The sequence below is a fragment of the Rhododendron vialii genome, chromosome 13a (genome assembly GCF_030253575.1).
Source record: "Rhododendron vialii isolate Sample 1 chromosome 13a, ASM3025357v1".
In the NCBI taxonomy this organism is placed as follows: Eukaryota; Viridiplantae; Streptophyta; class Magnoliopsida; order Ericales; family Ericaceae; genus Rhododendron; species Rhododendron vialii.
This window is the reverse complement of record NC_080569.1, coordinates 15,977,038-16,002,583: the sequence shown is the minus strand read 5'-3', so window position 1 is coordinate 16,002,583 and position 25,546 is coordinate 15,977,038. Positions and strand designations below refer to the sequence as shown.

Below are 25,546 nucleotides of genomic sequence, written 5' to 3'. Positions count from 1 at the left end.
TTCCAATTTTGATTTGTCCACTGTGGATGCTCTTATAGAAGCAACTAGCTGTCAAATTATGATTACACTGTAATAAAAGTTGATAATATTTAGTGTAAAAAGGTGAAAATTATCTCTCAAAATACTTGAAATTAAACAAAATGGGGGAAAACCACCCAAACTTGTTTTCAACTCCTAAAAAGACCCTGAAATCTCAATACATGTTGCTAAGGATTTTTATCAAAGAGTCACAACAACATTTTAAAAGTTGAAATTTCAAAATCTACCTTAAAAAATTTCGTAAGCACAATGTCACGTAAGCGCAGAGCAATAATTGAGAGTGAGTGTGGAGAGTCATACTAAGCGCAAAACAATAATTAAAGTAAGAGCAGAGGGTCACAACAACAGCCCATGTTCTTAACACCTATAGCAGACCACTCAAAGTTTAAATCCTTGTTTCCAACAGCATTTTGAAAGCCTAAAGCAGTAAAAACATGGGGAAGCATTAGGACATCTCATGCTACTTTACTATGAACGCAAATTTTTTGTGTGGCACCCACTTTTGTATTTCATACAAATAATCCGATCAGTTTATCAATTTTAAAATATTTTTTTAGGGACAATGTAAAGAATCAACTTAATAAGATACATGTAAGTGTTTGATCCAATCTTACAATTTTCATTCAGAATTTTAATTCAAAATTCTGAATGAAAAGTTATAAAATTGGATCAAGCACTTACATATATCATATTGAGCTGATTTTTTACGAGACCCCTTAAAAAATAATTTAAAATTAATGAACGGATCAAATTATTTGTGTGAGATCCAAAAATGAGTTCCGCAAAAATTCTATACACAAATCTATGCAAACTTATCTGTGTTAATACTCAATAGCACAGTTGGTTTGGAAAGAGCAATGCTACTGGTACAGCAGAAGTGGGCACAAACAGTGCGAACAGCACGCATTTGGGTCCGTCTCGGGTCTAACAAAAATAATCGGAGCTGCTCATTTTGTTCAATATATTTTTCTTAAGGTCTCCGTAAAATATCAGCTCCATCCAATATCAATAAAAGCGTTTACGAAGCATCCAAAATTGCTTATGAAAATTTCTAAAGCGATTTTTGACGCTTCGTAAACGCCTTTATCGATGTCGGATGGGGTTAATTTTTTATGGAGACCTTAAGCAAAATATATTGAACAACATGAGCGGCTCCGATTATTTGTGTTGAACCCGAAATGGGTTCAAATGCGCGTTGTACGCGCTGTACGCGCTGTTTGTGTCACTTCTAATGTACCAGCAACATTTCTGGTTTGGAAACTAGTGAAAATGGAAAAAAGTAAAAAGTCGTATAAAGTATCGGGGAAAAAAAGAGAGAGAAAGAGTAGTTCTACCTTCACACCCAAACACACACTCAAATACACACCACACACACAGTGTGTGTATTTGGATGAATGTTTATTTGGGTGTGTGTAGTGTGTATTTGGACGTGGAGGTAGATCTTTAGAGTAATTGCCATTTCAAAAACAAAGATTAACAGAAACCGAAACCGAAACAACAAAAAAAAAAACTTGGTAAAAAACCGACGCGGCGCGAGGCATACGATGGATACGTCACGTGGCGTGCGCATGTCCATTACTTCTCTCTCTCTCTCTCAAAAACCCGTGATTCAACAGCAACAGCAGGGGGGTATGAAGCTTCATCTTCTCAGCCACAGCGGGTTAATGGGAACAACGCAATATCTCATCCGATCAGTGACTAGGGTCTCTTCTTTTTGCACTTACGCGTCCAAATGGGAAGGTGGTGGTGGTGTTTCAATGGTGCAAGGAGCTTCCAGAGGCATTGGCCTTGAATTTGTGAGTGCAATTCTCCCAACCTCCCTTTACTACTCTGTTTTAACTACTACCCTTAATTCTGTTTGCTTGTCTCTTGCTTTTTTTATTTCTTAATTCAAAATATGGGTTTGATCCGTCTTGAGCATTTCCAGCCCTTACTCAAATTTTCACTCAAATTTGTGTAAAAGCTTCATTTGGTATAGAGCACTTCAATGGGAAAAAATTCAAATCTAAGCATAAACTTGAGTAAAAGCCTGATCTTAACCGTCTCATTTGCTGCAAATGGTCTATTAGCTATAGGGTTTTTGATCCAAGGAGCTAGTTTAGTCTGAGGTTGCTTGTTTTACTTTTCTTTAGTGGAGTGGCTATGTATGCCCTCTTGTAATTGGTCTGTCCTTTTGTTTTGTTCTGGGGTATGCCCCTTTGCACCTGTAATGCGCAAGTTCGTTTAATAATATTTTAACTAACACACACAAAAAAAAAAAACCAGAGTGAAAGCATCAATAATGGCATAGTTGTAAATTTGAGAGGGAGGAAATGACTTTAAAAAATTTGAGTAAAGATTTGAGTCTCCATTAGGTTAAAAATTTGAGTAATACTCGATTTGATTCTGGTTAGAGTCAAGGGCTGGAGGGAGAATTTGGGAGTTATACTCAGATTTTGGTTCTGAGTTTAACATTGAGCGAGGGCTGGAGATGGTCTGTTGGTTATACCATACCCACGTAATAAAATTTCCAATGTTTGGCGGATAGCTTGGTTTCTTGACCTAAAAGGAGGTAGAATTGTTAACAATGTCCGTTAGTTTGCAGTGTTTGTGGTATTGGTTTCTTATGGGATGTTGGAATACAAATTCGGATTCCCTAGAATTATTTTCCATGTTTAATATACTAGACGTTGACATAGTTTTGTTCATCACATATTACTAATTATTTTGGTGATTGATAGAGTTGTTATTTTTTGTTGACATATTTTGTTCCTATATTCCTTTTGAGTAAAAAAATACTTCTCTCTACCATATACAATGGACTCTGATATTGGTATTCGTCTTGATGAGAGGATTCTAAAAAGTAAAAATTCTTATCAAAAGTTGAAAAAAGTTCACTCAAGACGAAAGAAAAAAAAGGCTGTCGTTTAGTTCGTCTTTTTTGTACTTTTTTCAACTTTGATCAATATTTTTATACTTTTTTTACCCTTGCCTAGACTTATAATTAGTTGTCGTAAAGTTTTTTAGAAACAGATTTTTGCGTGTGCCTCGTTTTGGATGTTCGGAAAATAACTGTGTGAGCATGTCAGTGTCTGTTACGCTACATAGGTCTGATCCTTACCTTTTGCTGTATTTGACAAATTACTATGCATCTTCTTTATCACCTAATCCAAATCCAAACACCTCTGTTGTGTTCTTTGATTGGGCATAATATGTGCCATTATGAATCCTATTTATGAGGTGAATTTGAGATCGAACTTCACCGAGTGGAATCGGTCTTTTGACCTTTTGAGTGGTCTTCCTCTTGCATCACTTTCGCTTACCTCGTCAGGCCAGCCTGAAACTATATCTGCTAACTCCTAGATTTTGTTCTTAGGTTGGCATTGCCAATAACATGGCGGAGGATTGGCAATTGCTTACCATTTAATTGTATTGCCCTGATATTTTATCAATGCTTATGGTAATTCTTCATCATCCTTATGCTCTGTGACTGATCACATTTATGGTTGACCCTAGTGAGCGATGTACCACTTTATTGCTTAACCATAATATGGGACTATTGAAATTTTCTTTGGATGTCTCTGAATCTTGTAGCTTTCCTAGAATTTATATTTAACAATCATGCAGTAAATCAGTTATATTCCCTCGTACTTTATGTTTTGACTTTTGATAGCTTCCCTTTGTAGGTTAAGCAACTGTTGGAGAAAGATGACGAAGGGCACGTTGTTGCGACATGCCGCAATCCTAACAGGGCAACAGGACTTCTTGAATTGAAAAATAAATTTGCTGAACGGCTTAACATTCTACAGTTGGATCTGACCATTGAAAGCACAATAGAGGTCATTTCTCCCTCCATCTTTTAGTCCCTTGTTCAAACCGTAATAAAAATAGGAGTGAAGGAACCCTCAAAGATTGTTATGCACTAGCTTTTGAGGCGGTGGATTGATGTCATTAAGGTCACGGCTTCTGTTTTAATCAAAGAATCAATTAACAGAATAGAAACCTATAGAGACTTGACTGTATAAGTCCAACTTTTTCTTTCTCGTCTTCAATTGGAGCTGTTGTTTCCTTTTTTTTTGATAAGTAACTAATTATATTACATTTCCATGACAAAAAGGCTCTATACACTCCATGCAAAAGGAAAAGCTCAAACCAATCTAAGAATTGGTCAAGAGAAGGATTACAATCACTTGTCCCAACTATAAAAGCTATTCACCAAAAAACTTTTGATACTAAACAACGATTTTTCTTAGGATTAAACTTGTGTGTTGGGAGTTGACCAAGTCCATAAGAGAGAGATATGGCTCTTTAAACCTCTGATTAATGCATCTGGCATCCTCTCAATTCCTGTGTGTTTAGGAGTCGACCAAGTCCATAAGAGAGAGATATGGCTCTTTAAACCTTCTGATTAATGCATCTGGCATCCTCTCAATTCCTGATGTCTTGCAGCCAGGTACATATGTTACTTCAGAGTTCATGAGAAGCTATGAATAAGTAATTGGTATTCAAGTTGAATAGTTTGCTTTTTCTTTTTGCTGGACTGCAGAAATGAATAGACTTATCTGTTTGAATTTCCAGTACAGAAACAACCTTGAGCAAACTACAGAAGTCATCCTCGTTGCTGGCTTACGAGGTTAATGCAGTGGGTCCAATTTTGGTGATTAAGGTATGAAAGCTGAGGTTTCTCAATCTTGAGTCAATTTTGCATTGCATGATTTCGCATTGCACATTCATAGTTTCAGCAGAATCACCAGTTTGAGAGCTAAAACATGGACTTTCAGGGTAAACTTTCCAAAGTCCCCCTTTTTCCTGAGTTCTTCTTCCAAGAAAAAGAAGCTCATATCTAAGGCAAACAGCTATCGTAGTTTTCTTCCAAGAGATTATCTTCGCAAGTTTCCTTCCAAATGAGGTTTTTGGTGCTGTCTGATAATGACATCTTATGTGTATGAAATACGCACATTTAGTGTAATGCCCCAAGCAAATCAATAGCCCAGTACCTTGATTTTGATCCACAAGCCACACCACATGACCCAAAATGCTTAAGTTCAAGGTATTGGTAATAGCTTACACAGTTCCTTATATACCCAGGATCATCCATGTGGACTTTCGATGTGAGCACCAGAGTCATAGGGTATCTCACAAGTCTTTCTCGAGTGACCAGAGTCACCACGATATTTCACGGGTCTTTTCCCTGGTGGCCAAATGAGCCCCAAGCCTAGAGTCACAGGGTATTACACAAAACCTTTCCCTTGCCCGAGCCCACTCGGTTGTGTACACAGGTTGCTCTGATACCATTTTGTAACTCCCCTTGTAGACTACTGCCCAGTAACTTGTTAGAGCCTAACCACATGGTCCAAAAGGGTCGTTTGGATGCAGTAAAGGAAGGGGGGATAAATAATACCCCTCATCCAAGACTTGGGGCCCATCTTTTGCCCTCGTTTGGGAACTCAAGTTGCAGGGGTCTTCGGTTATCCTCCTCCTTCGGTAAGACCAGAGATGAGGAATTCGGGAGTCTTATTTTTGGACAGGGTCTGAGGTCTCCATAAATTATACCCCCCAATCCCCCTCAAAATTTGACCATTTCACCCCTCTTTATCCCCCTTCCTCCACCCCAACTTTCCATTTTTGCTGGTGTATGTGAGTGAAGTGCAGAAGTGTATCTGTGTGGGAAAGCTGAGAAAAAAATTAAGTGTTCCAAATTTCAATCCGTTTGAACCAGTGGAAAGATTTTAGTTTTCTGATCATTTTATCCTAAATGGTCATAATTAAATTTTTACTCTATGGCTCTCGTTGATTAGCCCTAAAAAAGTCGTAGAATCAAATATCTCTTAGGGCTAATCAACGAGAGCCTTAGAGTCAAAATTTAATTATGACTATTTAGGATAAAATGATCAGAAAACTAAAATCTTTACACCGGTTCAAACGGATTGAAATTTGGAAACTTAATTTTTTAACCATATTTTTTAATATATAACCTATTTAAAAGAGGTTGAAAAATTAAGTGTTCCATATTTCAATCCCTTTTGAACCGGTGGAAAGATTTTAGTTTTCTGATCATTTTATCCTAAATGGTCATAATTAAATTTTTACTCTATGGCTCTCGTTGATTAGCCCTAAGAGATATTTGACTCTTCGACTTTCTTAGGGCTAATCAACGAGAGCTCTAGAGTCAAAATTTAATTATGACCATTTAGGATAAAATGATCAGAAAACTAATATCTTTCCTCCGGTTCAAACGGATTGAAATTTGAAACACTTAATTTTTTTTATAAAAACGAAATTTTATAAAAAAAAATTGTTTAATAACAATACTAAATTCGTTAATTTGTTAGTATAAATAAATATTACGGCTTAAATTGTGAAAGAATAATTAAATTTGCAATTACATATAAAATGTAATACATAATTAATTTGGGAATCTACAAGGGCAAAAAGGTCATTTGACAGTTTTTTATATCATCCACCATTCCTATTAATCCTCTATCCAAACCAAATATTATTGAATCTCCCTTCTCTAATGCCTCATCTAAACAACCTACTATTTAATCCCCCTCCATAAATATCACATCAATGTGGGTCATCCCTTATTAACTAATACCCTCTACTATCTTATCCCCCTTGTTAACTAATACCCCCAATTCTTTCCCCGCATCCAAACAGGCTGAAAATGCTTAAGGTCAAGTTCCTAGAAATAGCTAACATGGCTCCTTATATACCCATGATCACTCATGTAGACTTCCGATGTGGGACGGGGTATCATATTTAGTGAGCCTTGTCCTAGATGCCAACGAACCAAAGAAAAGCACTATTTACTGTCTTCTTGCGTGTGCATTTAGGGCCTTGCCATGTTGCACGGACTCCTAAATTGACCCCTGTCTTAGGAAGAAGGGTTTTGAGCTAAGAACTATTTCATGTTCCCATGTCTCAGATTATGGAGGTTAGACAGGGCGATTTCATTTTTCAAGTACCCGTATTTGACACATGCACACACATAACCAAGTTTGTGTAACATGGTACTCTCTCCGGCATTGTGATGGAAGATCCATTCATTTTATTAGGATTCATCTGCAGATTCTGCACTTTTTTCTCATTTGACAGTATAACTCTATCCCCTGCAATTTATGTGAGCAGCACTTGTGGCCTTTGCTTAAGGCTGGAGGAGGCCATGGGACTAAAAGAGATGTTGCAGTTGTGGCCAACTTAAGTGCCAGGGTGGGATCCATTGGCGACAATAGCTTAGGGGGATGGCACTCATATCGATCTTCCAAGGCTGCACTTAATCAATGTATGATCTATCCCGAAGTTCCTTAATGACGATTCTCTCTTTTTGAACTATTAAAAGGTTAGGTTAGGTTTTATATCACAAGGATGCGAGGACATTCAATTTTACATATTTTGAAGCACTCTTTGCCATGCCTTCACCATGAAGTAACAAATGCTCTGATCCGACTCCGGCCACTCATCTTCGAAAACCAACAGAAGCATGAGTAGGAGAGCTGCAGTTGTATGAATGTTAGTCCTAAATTTGTCTACCTATTCCTTTATAAATTCAAACATGTTGATTTTTTTGTCTCTAGATATCGTTGTGCATTATGCATGCTGATGTTCATATGTTTTCTTGGGGATTGAGGATGTGACGGGATGGGGGAATGCATTCATTGCTTCTCACTTTTGGAAAGTACCTGAAATAAAATGTCATAAATTATGGACTCTCAACATGTGAGAATGTTGCTTGTGTAATTTGCTATCCTCATTTTGTTTCCAAGACCATGCAGTCGGCTTTTTTGGAGAAGGCTGCAGTAATGGTTATAAGGAAAAAAAAAGATGGACAAAAATGGTTGCGACATATTACCACTCCTGTGCTACTTCCAACCTCCAAATTATAAGTGGCTTTCTTTATTTAACTTTGTAACTTCCGTTTGTGGTATGCCATTTCCATGCAAATTTGTGACGTCTAATGGACCACCTACATGTCCTGATATGTATACTTCAATGATTTTGCTGAACTTGGCCTCCCAGCTTTTTAGATGTATAACTCTACAACTATTCACAGTTCTCATCTTTCTCATTGACGCCTTGACAGAAACAACTCCAACATGTTTTTATTCTGATTAAGTTTGATTCACTCCTTGTCCAAAATCATGTAATCTGTACATGGACAAATCTCTTACTAACAGAAAAATCATAGATGAATACGTGTACTAAATTAAACAAGAGAAAACTTCTGAGTGTATTTGGTGTTTTAGTATAAGTGGGATGGGCACCCTGACCTTGAATTGGATCAACTAGTTTGTGTTAATCTGCCACTATTTTTAAAATATCAGTCAACCTAAATTACAAGTGATTTGTTAAACTTCAGTTGCGTACTAATGATAACTCTTTTTACTGATGCTTGCAGTGACGAAAACTGTGTCAGTGGAATTTGCTAGAAAGAAGGATCCAATTGTATGCATTCTACTGCATCCAGGTACAGTGGATACCGATCTCTCCAGGCCATTTCAGAGAAATATTGCTGAAGGCAAGCTTTTCACCAAGGAGTTTTCAGTTCAGAAGCTCTTAAGTATTATCAATAATGCAAAGAGTCGCGATAATGGTAAGTTTTTTGCCTGGGATGGTCAAGAAATCCCTTGGTAATCTATCATTCTTTTGAACAAACTTTATGTCAAGTTACTCAAAATCTAAGTTTTCTAGTCAAAATCTATGAAAGAACATTTCAGTAAGGGCTGAATGCGTGAATGAATGCATCAATTGCATTTCCTTGTTCAAATGGTCGTTGAGTGATTGTCTTTTAGTTATGAATAAATGGCAAACGTTTGTATATCCTATTGATGTGGAAATTTTAGTGGATTCATTGCAAATTTATGCTGGTTATTTATAGGCTATTGATGCTCAAACACAGCAGAAGATATGGTGCGGAAATGGAAGCAAACTGAAATTATTTAAACAGTAGCGCCAACCGAAGGTTACATAAGGTCTAGACTCGAGAGTAGGGTCTCATATGAACCTCCCACACATAACCTTCACTGTTTTATTCAACTGGCATTACATCTACTAGGATGGTTCGTGCACAGTCACTGCATCCCTTCCGAAACACTTCAGTTGATCCTGCAAAATCCAACTTAACATTGATTAGTCATGCAAATATTTCAACTATCATGTTTCTTAACTGATAATTTTGGGAAAAATTTCACAGAGAAAGTGTGTTGTAGAATGTAATGGACTCACTTTTCACAATTGGTGGAAGTGGAGACGCGGAACCCGACATTAATGTTGCAAACATTCGGGAGTTGGCTAAGGAACCTATCCTGAATGCCCATATTCTTAGCACTAGCCTGTAGGCACCGGCAAATTTGTTTCTTGTCGGGGACAGATCCAACGCTCTTAACGAGCTGTTGGAGCCCAGTGCAGCAGCCGGGGGAAGGGTTCTTGACTTTTCCTGTCGCATAACTAAGGCAGGGGGCGGCCTTCTGGGTGACGGTGTTGCACAGAATGGCAGCTTCTATGTGGGCGACGAAGAAGAGGAGAGACAGGAGGAGGGTCATGGAGAGGAAGAGGCTCTTCATGGTTAAATAACTGTCAAATTTTAATTGACTAAGATTGGGTGGGGGTTTGTAGGAGGAGGTTGCTTAATTTGGTGAGGGAAATGGTGAGGGCTTTGTTGGGTTTTATAGAGGCGGAAGGATATGGGATAAGGTGTTGGGCTTCGGGGTTTGAATTTCCCAATGAGATTTTTGGGGGGATAAGTTTGCAGGTGATATAGTAATTTCATTGGGGTTGATGACGGAGGGTATGGATGGACCTAAGGGCTCGTTTGGATACGGGATTAGGGTTGGAGGTATTATGTAAGAAAAGAAGATTGGATAGTATGGGGTATTGGTTAATAAGGAATGACCCACATAGATGTGATGTTTATAGAGAGGGTATTAAATAGCACTTGGTTTGAATGAAGGATAAATAGGGGTATAAAGAATGGTGGATGATGTAAAAAGCTATCAAATGACCCTTTTGCCCTTGTGCAGTTCCAAACTTAATTATGTATTACGTTATATATATAATTACAAATATAATTAATCTTTCACACTTTAAGCCTTAATATTTAATTTTACTAATAAATGTACTAATTTAATAATATTGCAAAATAACAAAAGTCAGTTTTAATTTGATAAAATTCATTTTTTTAATATATATATATATATATATATATATATATATATATATATATATATATATATATATATATATATATATATATATAAACTGTAGGCTGAAAAAGTCAGTTTTACTAACAACCGTAGATTAAATTCGTTTTTAATCTTTCACACTTCGTTTTTTTTTTAATCATATTTTTTAATATATAAACTGTGGGTTGAAAATTTAAGTGTTCCAATTTTTAATCAGTTTGAATCAGTGTAAAGATACTATTTCTCTAATCATTTTATCCTAAAGGGTCATAATTAATTTTTGATTTTAGGGTTCTCGTTGATTAGCTCTAAGATATTTGGTTGTACGACTTTCTTAAAGCTAATCAACGAGAGTCTTCGAGTCAAAATTTAATTATGATCCTTTAAAATTAAATGATCAGAAAAATAAAACCTTCCCACCCATTCAAACGGATTGAAATTTGGAACACTTAATTTTTCAACCTACAGTTTATATATTAAAAAATACGGTTAAAAAATTAAGTGCTCTAATTTTCAATCTGATTGAACCGGTACGAAGATCCTATTTCTCTGATCATTTTATCCTAAAGGATCATAATTAATTTTTGACTTTGGGGCTCTTGCTTGTTAGCCCTAAGATATTTGGTTGTACCTCGGGGTGGGAAAAGGGGATTACGAGGGGTAAAATCGTCCGAAATAGAGGGGGATTTGGGGGGATTCCACAGCAACTGGTCCAACCCTACCCATCGCTAACACCCCCTCAGGGGGTATTAGCAGGTGTAGTGGAAGCTGGGGTAAAGATAATACCCCCTCCATTTTGGAATCCAAACGGGATCTTCGGCTAATATATATCTATATATATAAGCCGCATGTATTATCCTGTATTTCGGTCATAAATTCCAGCATCTCCACAAGGCAAGTTCTCTCTATGAAGTTGGATAGACGGTTTTGCTGTAAATGGTGGAGTATAAGGTGGTACTAGTATTGAACTATAATCTATTATCTAATGCAAGTTTACCTTATGCAAATGGGGGAAAAAAAAAAAAAAACTAGGAAAAAAGCAGCACATATATGCTGATGAGAGATCACACATGATTTATCCTCAAATTATTATCTCAAGTTTAAAAATCGCAAGTTTAAGATTCATGTATTTTGAGATATCTACTAGTATCTTTGTTTTATTATGCATTAGAATATAGGACAACTATTTTTGGCTTAAACATCCCTAATGGGGTTGTATTGGGTCCATTGGCTTGTGGTAGATCTTAGCAGTATTAGTCAAATTGCGATGAGGTTTGACGCAGAGGAATTTGTTCTACATCAGGGTTAAAATGTAAAAACCAAAAACACGATGTTCGTGAGAGGTCTGTAGTTATCAAAATACTCCTTCCGTTCCTAAATAAATGTCCGGACCAAAAACTTAGGCCTCCACGAATGTATTTTTTTCCAATTTTTTGAACGAAAAGAATGCATTTATTTAAAAGCTTAGGTTTACGGGCCAGACATGTATTTAGGGATGGAAGGTGTAACATAGAGGGATGTCTATGTAATCTATACAAGGAAAAAGTGTTTTTTTTTTTTTTTAGTGCATGTAGCAACGATAATATAATGTAATATGCAAGCTTTGGTGAACTTGAAAGAAGTACCAATCACTTGGGCTTAGCTTGCAAGTTCAAGGAAGAATGAGTTTTTTGAGGTTAGAATGATCAAGAATTGCTCATGTATATAAAATACAAGTTAAAAAATGACGTATTTGTTAGTGACGTATTTGTTAGTAGATGCATTTTTCTTTCAATTTGCGCACGTATGCAGATAGACATTCTACAAATTTGTCAGAGGATTATTTCCAGTGCATGTAGTAGCACAACAATGTCTGCTTGTATGTGCTTGTCACTAGATTAGGCAAGACATGATGCGACATGGCGAAATACGACACGTCAATGGCATGTCACCAAATTAACTAGGCAAGGCATGACATGGCATGCTTATGTAACCAGGCTAAACAAGGCATGGAATGACATGCCTTTGTTACCGTGCTAGATAATGCCCACTAGGTGGAGACAGGAGAGGTTCACTGGACATCCAAGGACCTTTAGTATATACTGTAAAAAAGAAAGGGACTTAGGTTGTGTTCCTCTATGGGTCTTAAAAAATAAGTAATTCATCCGTCAATTTTTAAGTGTCCAGCTTTGTAACTCTAACTTACAGTATTAAGTAAACATTATCATTACACATTTCACATCAATTTTTGCTTCCACTTTTCCTACACTCTCTATGGAGACATCATCATTATATTTTTACTCACTAACTTTTTAAAATAGAATCTACTTTTAGAGGCAAAATGGAAAATGCACTAACTTTTACTCACTAACTTTACAAAATGGATACTTATTAAGGGACAACCCAAAATGAAATAATGGACTCTAAAAAAGGGATGAATGGGAGTACTCATTTGTAATTTTCAAGCTTAAAAATAATGGACTTACTGAAATAATTTTTTGTGTAATATAGATCTTGTTTGATAGATCTCGATGAGATCTTTTGAACACATTATTTTAAGTTTAAAAATTGTAAATATGTACTTGAATGAAACTTGAGCATGCATTCTTTTATATTTTAATAACTCAAGGTGCTTGGGTTAAAATTATTATGTTTTACTATTGTTAGTCTTGATATTTGGTTGTACGTAGTTTGACAGTCTTCAGTAGCTTTAGGCTTTAGTCTAAAAGTGTATAGTAGTTTGTCTGTAAACTACTGTAGCAATTATATGTGTGTTACTGTGTTGTGATGCGTGCAGTGATGTAAGCAGATGTCTTGGCTGCCTATATATAGCTGAGCTTCTCACCGTTGTAAGTAAGTTAGGGAGATATCAGTTCAAGTTAATAATATCAGTGTACTCCTCATACAACTCTACTCTAGTATTCTCTCTCTCTCGTGATCCTAACCTACTTTGTGTTTGTACCCACTTAGTGTCTGAAAACTTGGTATCAGAGCCATGTCTTCCATTCTAGCTTAAACCCTCTTCTGGGAACTTCTTTTCCAAAACTACTTCAAATCTTTTCTAAAAGAAAAACTTGAAGCGTATGCTCTGTGGTTGCCTTCACAGGATCCTCCACATCAGAAACTTCATCAACTATTTTGGTTAAAAGAATTTTGTATCGGTGGGTTAAAGTACCTTGAGACTTTTGGCTATTGAGCAGTGTGTCTCGGTTTATCTACCCTGGTATACAAAATTTTATTGATCAAAATTTGGTTGAAGTCTTTTACGTTGGAAAAGAAAAGGTTTGTTGTACTGAGGAAAAAGGAGAACCCAGAATTCTACTCTTAAAAATGAATCACCTGTTTACCACCCACTCCTCTGCTTCGTCATCCTTAGTCCCTTCATCTTCCTCCACCAGTAGAAATTCCTCATCTTCTTCTTCTAATCTAGAATATTTGTATGAGTTTGAATACCTACCTGATGATAGTAAGGTTCCTCTTACTGATCTTCCTTTCCTAAATCCCTATAATGCTTTTGTCAGACCACAAATTTCTGTAAAAAAGACCGTCACCCAACTTTTCTCCACAAAACGCCCAACCTCTGTAAAAAAGTATGTTCAAGCCTCTAAATTTGATCAGTGCTTCATAGCAGCCACTGAAGCTGAACAACTTTTACCTTTGGAAATCCCGGTTGATTTGCCTCGTCTTTGGCAACAACAAGGATTTACCCATCTTCACTTTGGAGCAATCCGACTTGCTGTCACTTTCCATGGTAGAAAAGGTTTGCCTGTTACGTCCAGACTTGCTCTGGTCGATACCCGGTTTTTACAGTATCAGCACGCATGCATCGCTACAGTTCAAACCACTCTAAATGCTGGAACTGTGATTTTTACCTTCTACCCCAATTTCAACATGCCATTAGCAGATCCTCATCTGCTATCCGCCTTGAAGGTTCAAGTTCAAATTGGTGGTGCCTCCCAAATCTCCTCCACATATGCAGCCACCCTTCACTACCAAATGGCCTACCGTCTCCAAAACCATGCTTTTGACATGTCCTTACCATCCTCCACAGATGAAGCCCTTTTTCTCACCATAAACGCACCTCACCAAGCTTCTTGTGTCCATGTACCCCGACAAATTTCCCGTCCTGAGCTTCTCAAGCTTCTCCCAGAATCTTGGGTTACAGCTTATGAGAAAAACCAAAACAAGCCCATACCTGTCCAAACATCCAACCCAACTTTCATCACCAAACCTGATGGTACCGTGGAAATTACTTTTCCAAAAGAAACCTCTGCCTCATCTTCAACCCATCCTGTTATTTTTCCTTCGAGAATTAACATGTTTGTGGATGGTTCTAGGCCTGGTCCTCCAATTAAATATTTTGATCCCAGTGGCCTTCCAGTCTTCTATTTCAAAAATCCAGAAACAGGTCATTGTTATTTTGATACCTGTGACTGTGATGATTGTCTAGAAGACAGTCTCTTAGAAGATGATGAGGATTTTGAAGATCCAAGTCCCATATGTCCTTCTTCACCTCCCACTCCTTGTAAATCTCCACCTCTTCCTCAACCTCCATCTGATGATGGTTCGTCGAGTCAACCGAGTGGATGTTTCATGTTCACCTCATCCCCTTCCTGGACAGAAGCAGATTTTCCTCCTTTGGAATTTCATAATTCCCAAGAAAGAACGACCCATCGGCATAAAATTCCAGATTCTACTACCATTCTCCCTGATGGTAGTACCAAAGCAGTGTCAGCAGCAGAAGCAACCACTAGTTTTCAGACACTAAGTGGGTACAAACACAAAGTAGGTTAGGATCACGAGAGAGAGAGAATACTAGAGTAGAGTTGTATGAGGAGTACACTGATATTATTAACTTGAACTGATATCTCCCTAACTTACTTACAACGGTGAGAAGCTCAGCTATATATAGGCAGCCAAGACATCTGCTTACATCACTGCACGCATCACAACACAGTAACACACATATAATTGCTACAGTAGTTTACAGACAAACTACTATACACTTTTAGACTAAAGCCTAAAGCTACTGAAGACTGTCAAACTACGTACAACCAAATATCAAGACTAACAATAGTAAAACATAATAATTTCACCCTGTTCAGAAAAGGCTGAAACTTTATAGAACGCAAAAGGGACAGCTGGCTTGAACACATTGGTGTTATTCTGATTCACTATTTCCAGAAGAGTCTTCGGTCCTGTCTGTGAGGTGATACTGATCTAAAAGATAGCGGATATTTTGGCGCCATTCTTCCGGATAAGTATCATTGAATTTCCAATTTGCAGACTCATAATGGAGGAGAGATGAGGGAACGTCTGTGAGTGCCAATCCATTGAGTGAACACAGTGTTTGGGTTATGACAAGATAATTTCCACTGTCGATCCACTTTCCTTGGGTCACTGGATATGTTGAAAGGAATATAGTGTGATATGCCTTTCGCCAGGTGATAGAACCATCTGAATTAGGGTGACTCCTGTTGTTGCGACTTGTCCAAAAGGCAAACTGGAGATCTTCATCTGGATTGCTGGGGGTACTCCGGAATTTCTGTTGCCAGAATGGTATGCTTCCAAAGAGCAAAAGAAATTTCAGGAAGTAATCTTCTGGAGGATGGACTTGACTGAACGCCGCATGAGCCAGATATACCAAGACTGCTGATTTATTAAAAAAGATACTTATAGTATAGACATCAACTAAATACCACAAGAGAAGATAAGCTTCTTTCTTAAAATGAAAAACATTATGGTAGGAGATCTCAAACGGAGTAAGGAAAGGATAGACAGGATGAAAAGGTAGACCTTTTATGGGACACTCATCAAGACCATACTTGAAAATACAGAGATGTTGAAGGTTTTGACACATTTGAACACATCTAGAAAGGAGGGTTAACTCTAAAAGATGACACTGAAGGTGGATAGGAAAATCGACCGGATGGAAACAGGAAATCATGGGAAAACAACTAGGAACAAAGAAATGTGGTTTTGTTTTTGAAAACTGGTTGATTTCTTTTTTGAGCCTTGATAAAAAATCAGGGAGGACATTTGTTTTTCCTTTTATGTGAACAGCATCAAAACTCCAATTGGAAAACCAATTTGCCCATCTGAGTAACTGTGCCTTTGGAAGGTGTTTCTGTTTGAACTTGAGCATGTTGGGAAAACTCATCATATCAGTCTCAATTAGGAAATGATGACCGATTAGATGAAATTCAAACTTCTCAATGCTCCTTTTGATTGCCAGAATTTCTTTGTAAGTAGAGTGGTAATGAAGTTCTGCTGGAGAGAATGCACCACTCTTGTATCCACAAATTCTGCGCTTTTGATTTGAATTTTCTTCCAAAAGAATTGCTCCCCAATATAGATCAGAGGCATCTGTCTGAAGGACTCTCTTTCCATCTGAAGGTATGGCTAATGGAGGAAGAGTTTTGGTTAGGGCTTTGAGGTCTTTTACAGCTTTGGTACAAAGGGCTGACCAAGGAGGAGGGGTTTTCTTTAGTAGAGCTGAGAGAGGGGTACGGTATTGAGCAAGATTGGGGATGAAATCAGCCATATAGTTAACAATTCCAAGAAATTGCTGAACTTGTTTGACTGTGAGGTTTTCATCTGAAAAGTGGTCAAGCTGGGAGGCTATATGAGGCTGGAGGGTATATTGACCTTTAGAGATATGCATCCCTAAAAAATCAATTTCAGGTTGAGCAAGAAACATCTTTTTCTCTGAAAGCATAATGCCATGGGTTTGGACAAGGGAATGGAAAATTTGTAGTAGGACAACATGAGACTCAATATCTGGTGAAAAAAGTAGGATATCATCTATATAGACAAGGGCTGAGGATAATATAGGAGCAAATACCCGAATCATGGCCTTTTGAAATAAGGATGGAGCTGTTTTCAATCCAAAAGGCATGACTGACCACTGGAAGTGGTGATCTGGAATGCAGAAACCAGTTTTGGGACGATCATCTGGATGGATGCCAAGTTGCCAGAAACCTGCTTTCAGATCAAATTTGGAGAAAATCTGAGCTTTAGGCAAGTTTGCAAAAAGAACACTTCTTCGAGGAAGAGGGAACTTATTATCCTGCAAAAAATGATTAAGAGGCTGGTAATTGATAACCAGACGAAGTTTTCCTCTTATCTGCTCTGTTCTTTTGTTGACATAAAATGCTTCACATGCCCACTGAGAGGTTGTGGGCTCAATCAAACCTTCTGATTGAAGTTGCTGAAGTTCTTGAAGAGCAAGCTGGTAGTGTTCTGGGTTCATTCCATGATGGGTAGCTTTGGTGGGGTTAATGTCTTCATTTTTCTTAAAGGGAAGAGAAATGAAGAAATCTGGATTTTTCCAAAGTGGGTTAGAACATTTGGTGAGGAACTGGGAATGGGATTCAGCACAGGAAGTTTGGATTATGGCTTCTTTAATGGTGGAGAAAGTTTCTATGGAAAAGAGATTTGGTTGGGTGGTCCAGGGTAACAAGTAGTTTTTGTATTTCAAACCTTTTTTGAGCCAAGAAACTTTGCTGAGATTTTGGAGAATATCAAAGCCTAACAATAAATCTTTCCCTGGGAGATCAGAACCATAGACTTGATGTTTTATGGTGTATCCAGGAAATAGTTGAATGGAAACAGGCTTACTTATCAGAGTGATAACAAATGTTTCTCCATTGGCTGCTGTAAAGGGTCTGAAACAAGACTGCCAGTAGGACCTGGGAAGGATTGCTGGGTTGAGAATGGAGGCTGCTGCACCAGTATCAAAGAAAGCGATAACTGGTATGGGTTTCTCATATTTTCCAAGCAAGATTTTGACCTTGGCTAAAGGTTGAGCCAACATGATGTTGGGGAACCCAATTGTTTGGACTTCATAAGGGAATAAGTCAGGATCATCAGAAGAGTCACCTGATTCTGAGGAATCGTCTGAATCATCAAAGGTAAATGCAAGGACTGCTTCATCTGTTGCTTCATCGTCGATAGAAAATAGTGATTCTACATCAGCATCTTCAAGATCATCATCAATGAGAGCCAAAGAGTTCACCATTTTGTCTCTTGCTGCCTTATTTGGACACTGTTTTGCATAGTGCCCCTTCTTTCCGCATATGTAGCAGCGATCAGACTTTCGCTGCCCTCTGAACTTTTTCTTCTTGAAAAATTTCCATTTTCTCCGGCGTGGGAACTTGCCAGATTTTGGAAACTTTGAAAATTTGCCATGAGATTGAAACTTCCATTTCTGAAAGTGTTTAGACTTCCGGTATGAAGGACGGCAAGTGCACTTCTTGTCTTTGCACTTTATAGATAGGTCAGGACGATCACATGCTTTACCAAGAAGTTTTCCCTGTTCTTCAAGAGTTCTGAGGAATTTCTGGTGATTGCACAATTTTTCCAAAGCAATCAAAGAGTGCTGATATATACCGCCAAGAGAGGTTGAGTTCAGCGTCAATCCTTTTGTCTGGAGGAGCCTTGTTGTCTCATTTCCCAATGGTTCTGGAAGGGAATTGAGAAAAGCTTGCTTGAGATTGACATCATCCATTCCGTTGAGAAGATAAAATCTCTGAGACATGCGGTCATAGTGAGTCTCGAGATCTTTCCTTTTAAATGAACAGCATCTCATGCTGAGATATTCTTCTCGAACGAATTCCTTTGTGTTGTTGTGGTCTCCAAGAAACTCAGTATGCAGAACTGAGATGAATTGATCAAGAGTTGGCAGCTGTTTGAGCTGTAACTGTCGGTATTCACCGAGAGCTAAGAACCATTGACGGAGACGGCCAAGGAATTTTGCTGTACACTTAGTAATGACATCACTGAGTATAGCATTAGGAGAGAGCATAGCAGCTGTGCACTAAGCATGAATCTCATAAAGTTTATCCAACCATTTTGATGGGGGAATGGTATCAAAAGAGAATCCTTGGGTATGAATATTGGCATGGGAGAAGGAATCAAAGGTTGGAATTTCAGGAGGTGTTTCAAACTCAGGACCTTCTTCAATGATGGGATCTTCAACATGTTCTTCCGGATTTTCAGGGTTCATCATGAAAACATGAGGAATGGGCATAGAGTCTGTGGATTCAGTATCTGAATCAAACTCAATGGTTGGTTCAGGAAATGGGGTTTCAGGTATAGTGGCTAAGGTATGTAGGAGAGTGGAGATTGGATTTTTAGCAGGGCTAGATGTTGGTTGAACCATTAATTGGGGTAATTTGGAATTTGGGTCAGATGGTGGATCTGATGGTTTAGAAGAAGTGGAGGTATCTGGTGCCGTAGTAGAGGTAGATGGTGGAGACATGACTACCGGAGGTTGGGTAGGTTTTATCTGGGGCTTTGGGAAAGGAAGTTTTGGTGGAGATGGTCTTTTTGGTGGAGGAAGGAAAGCCGACGGGTTTCCAAAGAGACTGGAGCTTGAATCACCAAATATTGAGGTAGGGTTTAATGGTAAGGGTTGAGACATTTGAGGATACCCAGAGAAACTTTGTTGGGGATAAGCTGAGACCATATCAAATGGATTTTTCTGTTGAGAATACTGCTGAGCCTGAAGTGAGTGAAGCTGGTTCTTGAGATGCCTCATTTCAGCATCCTTATGGGAAAAAGCTGCTGAGAATGCTTGGTTGGCGTAAGCCATCTGAAGAAGTTCTTGGTGAACCTGTTGAATTTTCTGCTGCAAATCTCTGATAAGAAGTTCCAAGGTTGATAACTTCTTATGGACAACATTTTCCAAATTTTGCTGAGAGAGAGAAATCCTTTGGAGAATTTTGTTTTGAGCCAGAGAATTTGCTGATTGCCAATTTATGGCTGCTTCTGCTGCTGACACTGCTTTGGTACTACCATCAGGGAGAATGGTAGTAGAATCTGGAATTTTATGCCGATGGGTCGTTCTTTCTTGGGAATTATGAAATTTCAAAGGAGGAAAATCTGCTTCTGTCCAGGAAGGGGATGAGGTGAACATGAAACATCCACTCGGTTGACTCGACGAACCATCATCAGATGGAGATTGAGGAAGAGGTGGAGATTTACAAGGAGTGGGAGGTGAAGAAGGACATATGGGACTTGGATCTTCAAAATCCTCGTCATCTTCTAAGAGACTGTCTTCTAGACAATCATCACAGTCACAGGTATCAAAATAACAATGACCTGTTTCTGGATTTTTGAAATAGAAGACTGGAAGGCCACTGGGATCAAAATATTTAATTGGAGGACCAGGCCTAGAACCATCCACAAACATGTTAATTCTCGAAGGAAAAATAACAGGATGGGTTGAAGATGAGGCAGAGGTTTCTTTTGGAAAAGTAATTTCCATGGTACCATCAGGTTTGGTGATGAAAGTTGGGTTGGATGTTTGGACAGGTATGGGCTTGTTTTGGTTTTTCTCATAAGCTGTAACCCAAGATTCTGGGAGAAGCTTGAGAAGCTCAGGACGGGAAATTTGTCGGGGTACATGGACACAAGAAGCTTGGTGAGGTGCGTTTATGGTGAGAAAAAGGGCTTCATCTGTGGAGGATGGTAAGGACATGTCAAAAGCATGGTTTTGGAGACGGTAGGCCATTTGGTAGTGAAGGGTGGCTGCATATGTGGAGGAGATTTGGGAGGCACCACCAATTTGAACTTGAACCTTCAAGGCGGATAGCAGATGAGGATCTGCTAATGGCATGTTGAAATTGGGGTAGAAGGTAAAAATCACAGTTCCAGCATTTAGAGTGGTTTGAACTGTAGCGATGCATGCGTGCTGATACTGTAAAAACCGGGTATCGACCAGAGCAAGTCTGGACGTAACAGGCAAACCTTTTCTACCATGGAAAGTGACAGCAAGTCGGATTGCTCCAAAGTGAAGATGGGTAAATCCTTGTTGTTGCCAAAGACGAGGCAAATCAATCGGGATTTCCAGAGGTAAAAGTTGTTCAGCTTCAGTGGCTGCTATGAAGCACTGATCAAATTTAGAGGCTTGAACATACTCTTTTACAGAGGTTGGGCGTTTTGTGGAGAAAAGTTGGGTGACGGTCTTTTTTACAGAAGTTTGTGGTCTGACAAAAGCATTATAGGGATTTAGGAAAGGAAGATCAGTAAGAGGAACCTTACTATCATCAGGTAGGTATTCAAACTCATACAAATATTCTAGATTAGAAGAAGAAGATGAGGAATTTCTACTGGTGGAGGAAGATGAAGGGACTAAGGATGACGAAGCAGAGGAGTGGGTGGTAAACAGGTGATTCATTTTTAAGAGTAGAATTCTGGGTTCTCCTTTTTCCTCAGTACAACAAACCTTTTCTTTTCCAACGTAAAAGACTTCAACCAAATTTTGATCAATAAAATTTTGTATACCAGGGTAGATAAACCGAGACACACTGCTCAATAGTCAAAAGTCTCAAGGTACTTTAACCCACCGATACAAAATTCTTTTAACCAAAATAGTTGATGAAGTTTCTGATGTGGAGGATCCTGTGAAGGCAACCACAGAGCATACGCTTCAAGTTTTTCTTTTAGAAAAGATTTGAAGTAGTTTTGGAAAAGAAGTTCCCAGAAGAGGGTTTAAGCTAGAATGGAAGATATAGCCAAGTTTTCAGACACTAAGTGGGTACAAACACAAAGTAGGTTAGGATCACGAGAGAGAGAGAATACTAGAGTAGAGTTGTATGAGGAGTACACTGATATTATTACCTATCTCGACCAATCTCTGGAGATCCAATTCCACCATCCGCTATGAAAAGTCCAATTATAGTCAGGGTAATTAAGGTCTCTTAAGTATAAACTAGCCCTAGATTTGATAGCACCTGAGAGCTGAGGCGGAGCTAATGAGAGGGGGAGGTGACGTGCCAACCCCGGTCCAAAAGAGACGATACAAAGTATGTGTGAAACTCATCATAAATGATCTACGCAATTCATTTTGCTCAAAATAGTTTTTCAAGTGTAAAAAATCAGCTAAATCGGATATTGGTAAGGACTTGATTTATTAGTTCCATTTTTTGTTTAGATGAAAGTACATAAACACCCCCTCAACTATCACTCTTTCTTGTAAACACCCCCTCATATTTAAAAGCGCCCATGGAGACCCCCTCACCTATTCCCATTACCCAAGTAACACCCTTCTGTCTCAGAACTGTTTACTGGGAGGTCACAGGTCAGCAAATTGGGCATTTTTTGGACAAAAATGCCCTTTGACAATCCCCGAGAATAGAACACTCCTCCAATCGATACTCCCACATGGCCGACGAAGCCACGGCTAAAGGCAATGCTGCCTTCTCGGCCGGCAACTACGCCGACACCGTCCGCCACTTCACGGACGCCATTGCCCTCTCTCTCTCTCTCTCGGAGGGTGGAGTAAATAATTTTAAGATTTTTTTTTAAAATTTTTCCCTTAAGGGTATAATAAAAAAGGGTATCTTGGTCATTTCTTCCATTCCGTTAACGGAGTTAGCATTTTTTTCATTTCCAGTAGTTGAGGGGGTCTCTATGGGCACTTTTAAATGTGATGGGGTGTTTACGAAAAAGAGTGATAGTTGAGGGAGTGTTTATGTACTTTCACCTTTTGTTTATATTTTTGTAGGGACAAAAATCGAATGAATTGACCAAGTCCTTACGACAGAGATTCTTTGATTGACTTGATTTTTTTACAAGAACTACTAAAAGAATGTTTTAAACAAAATAAAATGCATCATTTATATGAGACCCCTAGATGGATTCCACATTGAAGTTGTATTCTATTTGTGTTTTATGTTGGTAAATAATTACCCTTTGAACATTTGATTTTTTCCTTCTGGATATTGTATGCGGCTAACCTTAGAGTACTTCTATTTATTTTTTGGGTAATACATGCACTGAGGTTTGTGGGTGCCACTTTTGAATTTGAATTCTGGTTCTGCCACTGTCTGAGAAGTTTTGAACATGAAACTTTAGAATGGAGCAAATTAAAGTTTCAACCTTCACCACCAGGCCCACCCTTAGGGTTAACTTGAGCATATGCACTCTTGACATACAGATTAATAAGAGAATAAAAAAATGTAAGAACTAGAAATCATTTGGTTCCCATATTCATTTGTTTCTTGCTTAATTTGTAATGAGCTTATTTAACAGCCAAAAAGAGAGGGAAAAATAAAGGAGCTTATTTGGTAGGAACGGTGCTTATTACCACAAGCAAGGCCGGTCCAACCCCAAGGCCCAAGAGGTCTAGGCTTTAGGCATCCCACATATTCCAATTTTCAAGGCACTCTAATATTTTCATTATTTGGGTTTGAGTAGAACTCTTTTTAAGTCCAATATAATGAAAAAAAATGTCCAATTAGAGGTAATGAATTAACCCAACCTACCATTTCATAAGCCCAAGTGCCCAACCCAATAAATTCTCAAAATCATTTCCCCCAAACCACCAAATAACACCTCCCCAAAATTATTTCCCCCCAAACTCACCCCAAAACCTTGACAATTTCATATTTTGTGTTCGTATGTAATGATTAATAGAACCTTATATTGGTTTGATTTTCTCATATTGTAATTGTTGCTGTAAAAATTGTTAAGTATTGTAACTCTTTAAGGGCACACTTTTTTTTAATTGGCCTTGAGCACTAAAAATTCTTGGGCCGGCCCTAGTCCACAAGAGACTTTTGCCGAGAAAACATGATTTTAGTTTATTTAGTTTTATCCAATTTCATGGTAAATTATTTACTTCATTTACCATGAAATATGTTTATTTCGAAATAGTCATGAAATTAAAGAAAAGATCTGGGATTTTTTGAGAAACACAACCCCTCACCCATTGCCGTCCTCAAATCCCATGGCCTCACACCATCATCAGCCTCCATCGATATCAGAGCCGCCGCCGGAAGCAGTTCCTCCTCCTCCATACCTTCCCTTGAGATAGTGTCTTTCATCGTGTTTGCCGCCGCCTGGAGATTGGACATAAGTTTTTCCCTAACCATCTCGATTTCATCTCTCAGCTGCCTTCAATTCCCCCAAACACTAACGACGATGTTGGTGTTACTGTTCACATTGGTGCTCTATTGAGTCAACTTGGTGTCTATGTGGGGCAAGATGGGTGGGTACCACGTTAGCGACTGCGATGCGTACGCTCCTCCGATTCCGGTCCAAGAACTAAAACCGTTCCCATAGCTTCACCCATTTTTTCAATAGCAAAAATCATTCCCATAGCTTTACCAACGACAAAATATACAATCTGTAGATTTTCAATTGCACAATTTACCAAAATCATCCATTTCTAGAAAGCAGAACACCAAAAAAAAAAAAAAATTAAAGAGAAACATGCCCTAAATTAGCTGGGATGAATTGAAACATAATGTGTCACTGACTTTTGAAATGAAATCATAAGTAGGGACAAAGAACGGATAGTAAGATTGGAAGTGTTTCCTTTCATGTTTCTTTTAGCCTGACCTCTCTCTCATGAGATTCAAATGAATCTCACCTTCTAGGTATTCCTATCACAAGTTCCACTGAAAAAAACCCACAAAAATCTCCATCAATGCAATACCTTTTTTCAATTGATGAATTGAGAAATTGGGCTCGACTTGCGTTTGGGGAAAATCAAAATTGAACCATCATTGTTCATGAGATGGAAATCGGTCAAGACGTCAAAATCGGTGGGCATGAATTAGGTGCGACTCGAATGGCTCAACGAGTGGGAACGAGGTGGGAATTTTGGAAGCATGGGAATCGAGAATCAAAGTGCTTAAAAAGTGGAGGAATGTTGGATCTCTAAGAAGCTATGGAGCACGGGTACCGGTACGCGGTACCGGTACGGGAAACGGCAAAACCCCAAAAAAGTAGGGTACGGGTACGGCGGGGGTACGGCGAATAGATATATAATTTTTTTTTATTTTTTATTGCTTTAAATGAAATATAAACCCATTTTACCAACAAAATGTAACATAGATAAAAGTTCGAAGTCCATACATCAAGTTCAACGTGCCTAGATCAAAGCTAGACGAGTTCCTTGTTCCTTACATACCAACAGTACTTACAAACATTGACTCAGTGTAAACGTGTATGTGTATATAAAAGAGAGAGAACTTACGTCTTCTGATCCGATTTGGAGCCCTAGACCGCTGCCTCTCTCAGTGACTCAGTAAACGTGTATGTGTATATAAAATACAAAAAATTACACAATAAGCCCATATTTTATAATTATTTACAAAAAAATCCCTGAAATTTTGAAAAAAAAAATCATTTTGGGCTAAAACGTACCCATGCCGTACCCAAAATTATCAAAAGTACCCGATCAAATTTTGCCGTACCCGGTACGTTTTTGCCGTACCGGCGCCGTACCCGTACTCGTACCCGGTACGGGTACGGCGACATTTCTGAAGTACCCGTGCTTCATAGCTAATAAGAGTCATGTCTTGCATTTGGTTTTTTCTTCTTTTTTGAATCTTTGAACCACTTGAATTAGGTAT

At 38.4% G+C, this 25,546-nt stretch overlaps 2 protein-coding genes across 5 annotated transcripts; one reads left to right on the top strand and one right to left on the bottom strand.

Moving 5' to 3' along the window:
• The first annotated feature begins 1,618 nt into the window (after positions 1-1,618).
• Positions 1,619-9,376, top strand: LOC131312998 (uncharacterized). Of its 4 annotated transcripts, none has more exons than XM_058341034.1 (7): positions 1,619-1,835; positions 3,705-3,857; positions 4,378-4,471; positions 4,602-4,684; positions 7,117-7,303; positions 8,417-8,611; positions 9,218-9,376. In XM_058341034.1, exons 1-7 carry the CDS (start codon positions 1,671-1,673, stop codon positions 9,232-9,234), a joined length of 894 nt encoding a protein of 297 aa, XP_058197017.1. In that variant the 5' UTR covers positions 1,619-1,670; the 3' UTR covers positions 9,235-9,376. The 4 variants fall into 4 exon arrangements, with proteins under 4 accessions (XP_058197017.1, XP_058197019.1, XP_058197016.1 ...); XM_058341036.1 differs by lacking the exon at positions 9,218-9,376 and adding an exon at positions 8,897-9,051; XM_058341033.1 differs by lacking the exon at positions 9,218-9,376 and having other exon boundaries at positions 8,417-8,880.
• On the bottom strand, positions 8,938-9,665 carry LOC131312999 (non-specific lipid-transfer protein D, cotyledon-specific isoform-like). The gene is made up of 2 exons (XM_058341038.1): positions 9,244-9,665; positions 8,938-9,123 (listed from the first exon to the last, which is right to left on the bottom strand). The coding sequence occupies exons 1-2, from the start codon at positions 9,579-9,581 to the stop codon at positions 9,114-9,116; spliced, it is 348 nt and encodes a 115-aa protein (XP_058197021.1). The 5' UTR covers positions 9,582-9,665; the 3' UTR covers positions 8,938-9,113.
• Positions 9,666-25,546: the final 15,881 nt, after the last annotated feature.

What these genes read in the sequence shown, in the direction of transcription:
- LOC131312998 (XM_058341033.1), top strand. Translation starts at nt 1,671, where the DNA reads ATGAAGCTTCATCTTCTCAGCCACAGCGGGTTAATGGGAACAACGCAA. An exon ending in CCATTGAAAGCACAATAGAG is followed by an intron (nt 3,858 to 4,377) that starts GTCATTTCTCCC and finishes CTGTGTGTTTAG; the next exon opens with GAGTCGACCAAGTCCATAAG. An exon ending in TCCTGATGTCTTGCAGCCAG is followed by an intron (nt 4,472 to 4,601) that starts GTACATATGTTA and finishes TTTCCAGTACAG; the next exon opens with AAACAACCTTGAGCAAACTA.
- LOC131312999 (XM_058341038.1), bottom strand. Translation starts at nt 9,581, where the DNA reads ATGAAGAGCCTCTTCCTCTCCATGACCCTCCTCCTGTCTCTCCTCTTC.